The following is a 9,821-nucleotide window of genomic DNA, read 5'->3' on the forward strand; positions in this document are numbered from 1 at the left end:
GCTTGCGATCTATTTACGATCGAGGATAATGTTACGTTTTATTATGATGTATTTACTATATATTGAGAAGTTCTATGAACTATAGTCAAATGCAGTGGCGGGCCGTGCATTTCCCACCTAGGCCTTCAGTGATGTCCTCCTTCAGCCATTGTGGGTTGAAAAAAACCAGCTTGTAGAAATCTACACAAATTAGCTCGTTCAAAGGTTGCTAGCTCTGCATAGCTCTGCCTCTCAATAGTGCGTATCCAATCAAAAGACGTGCACGTGCTGACGTTATCGTACGCCTGCTAGCTGGCCCCGGTGTCCCCAACTCGACATCTGATTGGTTAACGCCACAGTTTTGTCTCCGTTGACTTTAAGCGACAGGCGCCCGCACTGTTGATTCTGAAGGCCTCAGGGCAGATCTCTTGGACCCTGGCAACACATGATGGCTGAAATATGATTGGATAAAAGCTCTAACATAAAGGCCAGCCCTCCAAATCTCGATCTGAGGCTGGAAGCAGCGCAACCAAGAGGAAAGCTATGACATGAAGAGAATAGACTATGGGGAATCATTTAATACATATTTGTGGAAAGAATATATAAAAATTAAATTTATATTCTGATGATGATGTTTAGGCCAGCAGAGAAGGCCTTGCTGGCCCTGACGGCCCACCACTGGTCAAATGTATATACCTGTCTGTCTTCTGTTGCCACACAGGATCTCCGCCAAATCCAGGATCACCGTCACCATCATCCGCATGTTCGCTCCCGTCTGTGTCTCCATCTTGAATACTGTGTCTCGAGCTGCTCTGTTTCCACCACGTTAAACTCTGGGATCAGTCCGACAGAAAATCTATTAACAACACATTTCACTTCTGCTTTTAACACAATCTAGTCCCACGTTACTTTCACGTTACGGCCAGTGCTGGTTGACCCAAGTGTCTGAAAATGGGAAACCCTGATAAAGTGATGTAATGTCAAGCAACAAGAAGAAGACAGAAAGGGAATACAAGGTAATACACCTCCACTATTATTGATCCCGTAGCTATCGTCGAAAGGCTGCTTCTTTGCTACAGTCCATTTAGTATCGACGGGGGGTTCTGTAGGTGAAGATATGATTTTATTCCCCCTGTTCTTCTTTTGTTTGAGTTGCATCAGCATCCATTAACTCGAACAAGAAATTATATTGCAATGGTGTAACAAACTGTACCGTTCCCTTTTTAATGAGTTGTTGGCTTGATCGTTCACCATTAGAGAATATGTTTCAATTAACAAGTGTAGAAGGAGAGCACAGTGCGGATATAAATGTGAGAATATTTGTACTCCTGCCTCTGCTACAGACAGTTACACACCAAACTAATGAGTCCATCATCACTCACTCATGTTATGTTATTGAAAACTACAGAACTTTATTTCAAACTCCAATTTCCAGCATGTTCAGGTAAATGATCCCAAAATAAAAAGAAACAATATTTCCATTTAATGCTATGGTGTAAGCACACAAGCATCTGCAAACAAGTACTGAAACAGTCAGAAACTGAATATACATGAAGTGATTATTGTGTTACTGTACTGTAGGATACAGACACATAAAGGTACATTATTTAAGATTAAGATTAAGGCTCAACAGTAGCATCAATAGGCTTACATTGATAATTCGGTCTGCTGCACACACTGTATATTGAGAGTCCTTCAGTTGTGGCAAGACCCTGTTGAGACAGCGGGGGGAGCTAAAGTATCATTCTTTTCTAGCTCTTAACACAGTCAACAAACTTTACCAGAAATACATTGTATTTAACTGTGCTGAGTTCACTGTAGTGCTGCAATAATGGAAATAATGGACTTTTTATCACGTGTGCAAAGCACGCACAGTGAAATAAGCATATAACTCAACCTCGTTTTAGTATTTGGTTTGGGGACTTGAACCGGCAACCCTCCGGTCACTACCGACTGAGCTAGTTTTGATCATTGAATGAGTATTTAAGTTCAGTTACATTTATGAAATATTTCACAAGTTACCGGAGCCCAAAGGGATGTTTTAAAGCTGAAAGAAGTTAGCGTTAGGAGTTAAAGCTAAAGACGTAGATATTTGGTTTAGAGCTGGACCCAAACCACAGATACAACACCAATGAATATTTGCCATAAAGTTATTCAGGTTCCAAAATATTACTTAAAATTCATGCTCATGCTCCATGTCGGCTGGGACCTGTTGCCACACGTTAGCTTTTATTATTGCTACTTCCAAAAATGCAGCTTTAGTGTGACCTATTTTAAAATCAGATCTCAATAATATGACAAACACACACATTGGAAAAGTTTAAATGTTGTTACTTCACACACGGTGAAGACATGCCTACCCAAATAATTAATTAATACGAGTAATCTTTTCAGAATTAGTGTACCATTATAGATATTATGTAATACCAGTATCCCCTTAAAATGCTCTAAGCCACCAATAACTAAAGCACTTTTCTTTAAGTGAGCCTCCTCTGATGAATATGCTGTCACACTGTGTTTCACTACTTGCTCCACTTAATTAAGTCACGATAGAAATGCTATTCACTGACAAAATCGATACTCTGGCCACTAACACGATGTCTTCAATCAAATATTAATACATATGGATTGAAAGCGAGATATTGAGAGTCGTGTAAGTGCTCTCTCTTATGAATCGGCCAGAGAGGATACATTTGATTAGTTTGAAAGCTATTGTTCATTTTAATTGATTATCCTCGATGTCCTTCTGAGTGCACATGTTGTGCTCTCAGCAGCTGCTCAATAACATCAGACAGCTAAAGAAACAAGTATTGATTTACTGCTGAATACACCATAAATAGCTTACTAAAAATGGACATGTACAGCTAATGCATCGGTCCCTCGGCTCCTCACGTACGCACAAAGTAAATCAGTGAGGACCTGGTCAACAGGAAGGTCTCTTCTAAACCTGAGCACCGGTGTAATCACTACATAAGCAAATGATGGTAATTAGGATGCTTGCTGCAAACAAAGACAAGTTGGGGAAGGGGGAGGAACTCCTTTCATACGCGTAATAAGAAAAGCTTTCCTGCTGAACCCATAATGTAAACATCTACGTCCCTCTGCGGCAGTACCTCAGACCCCGTAACAAACAATAAACGTCAAGGCTGAAACAAAGTCAAATGTAGATAAATATATGATCTAGTACACTTTCTCCATTTCACGTGTGCCACGACTTCACATTTGTTATGTATTTGTTCATTCATTTAGCATGCAGAATACAGCAGTTTACCAACAATCATCTCTTAACTTCGCTTGACTGCTGACAGTTGTCAAGATATTGTTATGTCAAACCAGACTGAGGAAATGGGACATTAGGACACGTCCATTAAATGTCCATTTAGACATTTAGATTTAAATGACTGTCTCCGGTTATTACTTTGTTTTCTAGTTATGAGTTTTTCTAAAAAAGCAGCAACAATATGAGAATGAAAAACATGAATGCCGCCTTCTTATTGTTACGTACACATATTACACCACAGATATATCTCTCAGGGAAGCTAAACTACTTATAAATAGCATAGAACAACAACTTGTGTACAGATGTACACTGATGTCCAACATGCAAAGGACATATACGGAGGTCTGACAGACATCAATAAACTTGATATTGCATGTTGCAGGTGATACGCTCTTGTTCAAGCTTCTAAAGGGCTCAACATTTAAATGGAGCCTCTTTTTCATTTCACAAAATCAAAGTAATTTGCAGGCTGTTTCCCAGCATTCAATCAAATCAATCTGGAAAACCTTTTACTAAAATGAGGGTTAGAGGAATGTCTAAAGTTTAGACACTCCTCTAACCCTCATTTTAGTTTAGTTTAGACTCTAAACACTTATAGTTAGTATTGTCAGAAATGGGGCTGTACAAGGTATATTATTTCTGGTATTTAACTCAAGTGGAGATTGAGAAAGGTATATATATATATATATAAAACAGTATATATATTGTATATATATATATATATATATTATATATATAATATATATATATATACTGTATGTATATATATATATATATATATATATATATATATATATATACAGTATATATATATATATATATACTGTTTATATATATATATCATACTGTATATATATAATATATATATATATATATATATACTGTATACATATAATATATATATATATATCTCATCTGGACTATGGTGACTCGACAGTATGAGAACAATTAATTAAAACACTTAAGTTAAAAAATCAGCCTGAGACAATAAACGTGAGGACATGTGAGCTCCAAAGGTTGAATCATCTTTACCCAAATTTAAGATTCAAGTCATTTAATGCATCAGAAGGAACAGTCTGAAAAAACAGAAACAAGTCAAACAAACAAACTGCATCAACAAAGTGGAATATCCATCATAGTTTGACTCACAAACATTAATGAGTTGATAAGTGTTTATTGGAACGAGGTTGACCCTCTTTGTCGTAGTGTCAATAATGTTAATTTAGTCACTTTAACTTAAAGCCGTTTTTTAAATGATTAAGTAATTTCTTCCAACCCATATATTATCATTTCATCAAAATGCCCACACAACCCAAAACACAGACTTCCCATTTCCACAAGTGATTATGAATGAATCGTCTTTGACGGTTTTGACTGTGCAACTTAGACATTTGTTGATTTGCAATCTGTACAAACCCTGTCTTTATTTTTGTGTGTCTCTCTGCCTTTGGAGCGTCTTGACCTCGAACTGAAGGGCCGGTAACACTTACACACAGAGAAAAAGGCCTCCCTGTAGTTGTTGTTCATCCAACCATATAGGATGGGATTGACAAACGTCGAGCACATTGCTACAATATGGAACACAGTGAAAAGCAGCTTAAAGTCCTTCATATACAACACAGAGCTGCCCATGTCAACCGCCAACTGGAACGCATGGAAGGGCAACCAGCTGACGGCGAACACCACCACCATGGTCAGCAGCATCTTCGTGGTCTTCCTCCTGCGCTGATGACGGTCATTCCGACCAACGTAAGTCATGTGATTCTTCAGCGTGTTCCAGATGCGGATGTAGGCAAAGCAGTTGATGGCCAAAGGTAAACCGTATTGAATCAGAAGTGCCGATATGCTGTAGAGGCTTCCGTTCATGCTGCTTCCCGGCCACTTCTCCGTACAAACCTGAATAGACTCGTCCGGTGAAAGGTCGAACGTCCCGTACTCCCTGAAGATGGCGAGCGGGCTGGCCAACAGGCCGCTGACGACCCACGTGATGACAATGACCACAGCGCACATGTCTCTGGACATCTTGGTCTCCATGTGGTAGACGATGCTTCTGTGGCGGTCCAGGGCGATGACGTTCAAAGTGATGGTGGACACGTGCACCGCCAAGCCTTGAGCGCAGGGCAGCATGAAGCACAACACCTGACCAAACTTCCACTCGCCATACAGCGTGTAGACAAGGGTGAAGGGCAAACACAGCGTGTTCACCAGCAAGTCTGCCACAGCTAAGTTCACAATAAAGAAGTTGGTGACGGTCTGAAGATTTTTAAACATGTACACAACATATATCACTAAGGAGTTTCCAATGACTCCAAACAATATAATCACGCTGTAAGCCAGGATGAGAATTACTTGAACTCCGACCAGCTGTGTGCTGTCGTCCAGCTCCAAAATGTTCTCATCATTTATCGTGCCGGTAGTCGAGCAGCAGTTGAAGGATTTAAGATCAAATTGTGATTCTTCCACTTGAGTTGTGTTGAACTGATCTGCTGTATCCATGGCTACCAGTCCGCGGAAGTCGGTCTGTAAAAATGTGGAGATGACTTTCAGCAGCGGACATGCATGTTGTGACCAGGACAAATTCAAATATGCTTTTATAAGTTTATAGGCAACAATCTGGCAATATAATTCCAGTAAGAATGCACTGACAGCTGTTTAATATCTGACCTGCAATACAGAGGAGCATCAACTATGATTCATGATATGCACGTTAAAAACACAAACCTTGTCAAATGAATAAAATCCAATAGAAAGCCTTATTGCTACTTTCGATCAGTGCAATTAAAAGACACAGGAAGAACACCTCAAATCTAAGTAAGTCTTGGTGACTATAGACATAATTAGTTTGACAAAACTTTACGAACAAAAACAAACACAAAAGGCACCAAATCCGTGCATTCTACCATCTTATCATAGATGAGATTGCTGTATTGAAAATAGTATTTATTTATTTTAGCACTGAGAGGTGCAACATAAGCTAGATTTAACACATTGCACATATCTAATGTTGGACAGCACATTTTAGATTTGTACATTTTTCAAGTCTTATTGAATGGAGACTGATCCTGGAGCAGTTTCACAGATAAAGCAAGATACAACAAAAGCTATGTACACACATGACTTGTTGTAATACAGGCACATTGATCCATAGCTATCTACAAATAAAACTGACTTCATATGTGTGTGTGTGTGTGTGTGTGTGTGTGTGTGTGTGTGTGTGTGTGTGTGTGCGTGCGTGCGTGCGTGCGTGTGTGTGTGTGTGTGTGTGTGTGTGTGTGTGCAGGTAGTGATTTCTACGAACAGGAAGCACAATACACATTATTTTGGGGTGGATTTCCCATTAAAAGATATTGTACAATCTCACTGAACGTAAGAACCACGTACAGTGCAGTATTCTTTATGAATGATAAATGCTGCTATTAATATTTAAACAATAACGCCACATCTTGCCGAATTTACCTTTTGCGAGCTACGGACTGCAGCCTTGTTATGCTTCTGGCATTTCAAATGACTTCAAAACTCAAAATGCAGTTGTCACTGAGTCCCGTGGCACTTTGTGATCATTTATAAACACATTATGTGAGAAACGTGACATGTGTCAGCGGCTGTAATGTGCAAGCATACAGTGTAACGTCAGACTACAGACTACTAAACATTGTCCGGATCAAAAGATCAAATGCAGGAGCATCAAGCTTTTTACTCACCTCCGTCTCTCTGAGGGAGATCTTCAGATTCCTCTCATTGTTTCTGCCTGCAGAAAAGTTTAGTGAAAGCTTTTGACATACTTCTTCTCGTTCCTGTGCTATCAAGGAAAACAACAATAATATGAATCACTCAAACACCGACGGATTAATCTTCTTCAAGGACGAACAACGTGCGCTTAAGAACAAAGCGCACACCATTTGCCAGTGCGCACTGCAGCCCGTTTGGCATTGAGTGCGCATTACCTGCGCTGCGCTGCTGGGAGAGACCGACAGATGAGGCGGGTTGAGTAACAGAGAGGAAACGTGTCCTTTCCCCACCAACATCCTTAACCCGAGAGACGATGTCTCTTTGCCTCACAATGGGTCGTTTTGATGCACTTAATTCTGAGAATTCTGCTCGTGTTTGAATGGCAAATGTCATGTTCCCGCCTGCACATGAGTACAGTAATGAGTACAGTAATGCACAGTTTAAATGGAGCATTTGTGATCAACTCCCACTCCTAATTCAATCAAATCAAATTCGAAAATGTTTCAAATATAACCTAGAATCAAATGACCTATTTAATATTATCTGTACATGGATGTGAGCTGCGTGTGCCTCTGCAGAGCAGTCCGTCAGTGAAGAGTAACACGAATTTAATCATAGTTTCCTTATTAGATTAGAATAAAGAAGCATCACAACTAATAAAACTGATATTAACAACATTTGAACATTTATTTTGAAGAAATGGCTAAAGATAATTCAAACATAATGTCACCTAATGACTGCAGGTGAGGGCTTACATATTGAGCCCTTTATTGAGAGGCACAAGTAATACGAGGCAATTATAAACATGCTTGTTTAAGTCTGACAACATCAACAACTATAGTAGGCCTATTGGCAATTGTGAGTAAATCTCACTTCTGAGCCTGAAAATATAAATGCTTCAGTGATGCCACTTCTCAGAGATGTTCCTTCACAACCCACACACTGCATCATCATCAGCGCTTCACTTGTAGTAGAGTAGACCTAATCCTAACATTTTATATGAGCCTGGTCAGTGCTACTCACTGTTTGCTGCGCACCAACACTTCTCACAAGCTGCCAGTACTCTTTGGTCCTTTCATAACGGCCCTAAGTAAACTGCATTACCCAGGGGCCACTACATGACATTCACCTGTTCCCGTCCTCGCCTGCCTGCGGTTATAATGCTGTATATTTGCTCTTAAAACAACTGGACTTAGGCCGATACACATGCCAACATATTGATATGGGCAGTACTGGCACTTATTACAGGTAATATATCAGACACTCTTATCCAGAGTGACTTACAGTGAACTAACTACAGGGACAGTCTCCCTGGAGCAACTCAGGGTTAAGTGCCTTGCTCAGGGGCTCAGGGTGGCAGCCTTGATATTGAACTCTCAACCATCTGGTGTTATATTTGGAAGCAGTACCACTAGGACGTCACCACCCCCCTTTTTCAACTTCAAGCACTGATTATGGTCAATGACAGTACGCGTTTAACGTTTTAAGATCAATGGAGCTGGCTCAATTCAAACTGTGAAGGCTCTGGCTGTTGATTGGGCTCATAATTTGATTAGCACTGTTAACAACCAAGACTCCATGTGGCCATTGGAGAATGAGTTACTGTCCAATACCCTCCTCGGTGAAGTAATGAAGGGCGTTTTAAGAGTTTCCCTATCATTTAGGAGGTGTGACCATGTTTTAACTTGAATGTCGCCACAAGAAAAGATTCTTCTGTTGTCCTTAAAGAATCATCACAGTGTGTTGCTATCGCTAAGATGTTAGCATATATTTGCTTATACTCACATCCAGCCAGTGGTGGGCGTCAGCACGTCCACGTCTTTTGATTGGATACACACTATTGAGAGGCAGAGCTATGCAGAGCTAGCAAACTTTGAACAAGCTAATTTGTGTAGATTTCTACAAGCTGGTTTTTTTCAACCCACAATGGCTGAAGGAGGAGAAGAGATCGATTTGGTCGCAGATATAATTACAACGGCATTTTCAAGACGACTCTTTCAAGAAAAGATAGACATCGTGAGAAGAGAACAGCTAACCCCGATGCTAGCGAGCCTATCACAGCCGGGAAAAGGGTTTGTCCGCCACTTTCAAATCACTAACTACGAGCGGTACCCCCGGCTCGCAGCCTCCGAGAGGCACTGCACATTGTACTGCTGGGAATGCCTGCTATTTACAACTAAATGTTTCGTAAATATTAATATAACTCTGTTGTTAGGGTGATGCAACGCCCGGTTATACTGCGTTTCTGTCTAAATGTATAGTTTCTAGAGCCATGGCGTCATAATGATGGTATTAAGAGGTGGAATAATTCAGGTAGGACTGTGTAGGACATCACTGAAGGCTTAGGTGTGACATGCACGGCCCGCCACTGCATCCAGCAGACATGATGCAACACTAGCATGCATTTGGAGTCATGTTTCTGGCCATCTGATGAATGTAACTCCAATATTCACTCACCTTTTAGCTCAAAATATCTTACTATTAAGCTGCTAAATGCTCCACTAGTGGAGCGTAGGGTGAGGCTTTGGAGATCTTTCGCCATGAGCAGCTGCCTGCTGTTGTCATTTTGTAGCCACTGATGATGATGATGATGATGATGATGATGATGATGATGATGATGATGATGATGATGATGATGATGATGATGGTGGTGGTGGTGATGATTCTGTTTTGATTAATGCAGGCCTTATTGCTTGCCCTTTGAACCCTATTGAAGGCCATTTTCTTTTCAGTTGCACTCCTGGGTTGAAAAGCACATTGTGGAACTGTGTCGTCAAATCATTTATATGCATCTTCTTTTGTATTCATGTATGGCAGCCTTGTCTGTAAGTGG

The 9,821-nt window shown here is 40.4% G+C and overlaps 1 protein-coding gene across 1 annotated transcript; it reads right to left on the minus strand.

Moving 5' to 3' along the window:
- Window positions 1-4,464: 4,464 nt before the first annotated feature.
- Window positions 4,465-7,047, minus strand: npy2r (neuropeptide Y receptor Y2). The gene is made up of 2 exons (XM_029438392.1): window positions 6,961-7,047; window positions 4,465-5,779 (listed from the first exon to the last, which is right to left on the minus strand). Exon 2 carries the CDS (start codon window positions 5,753-5,755, stop codon window positions 4,643-4,645), a length of 1,113 nt encoding a protein of 370 aa, XP_029294252.1. The 5' UTR covers window positions 5,756-5,779; window positions 6,961-7,047; the 3' UTR covers window positions 4,465-4,642.
- Between the last annotated feature and the right edge of the window lie 2,774 nt (window positions 7,048-9,821).

Source organism: Cottoperca gobio, chromosome 1 (assembly GCF_900634415.1).
Source record: "Cottoperca gobio chromosome 1, fCotGob3.1, whole genome shotgun sequence".
Lineage (NCBI taxonomy): Eukaryota > Metazoa > Chordata > Actinopteri > Perciformes > Bovichtidae > Cottoperca > Cottoperca gobio.

Excerpts from the sequence above, each read along its gene's own strand:
- npy2r (XM_029438392.1), bottom strand. The coding sequence starts at position 5,755 with ATGGATACAGCAGATCAGTTCAACACAACTCAAGTGGAAGAATCACAA.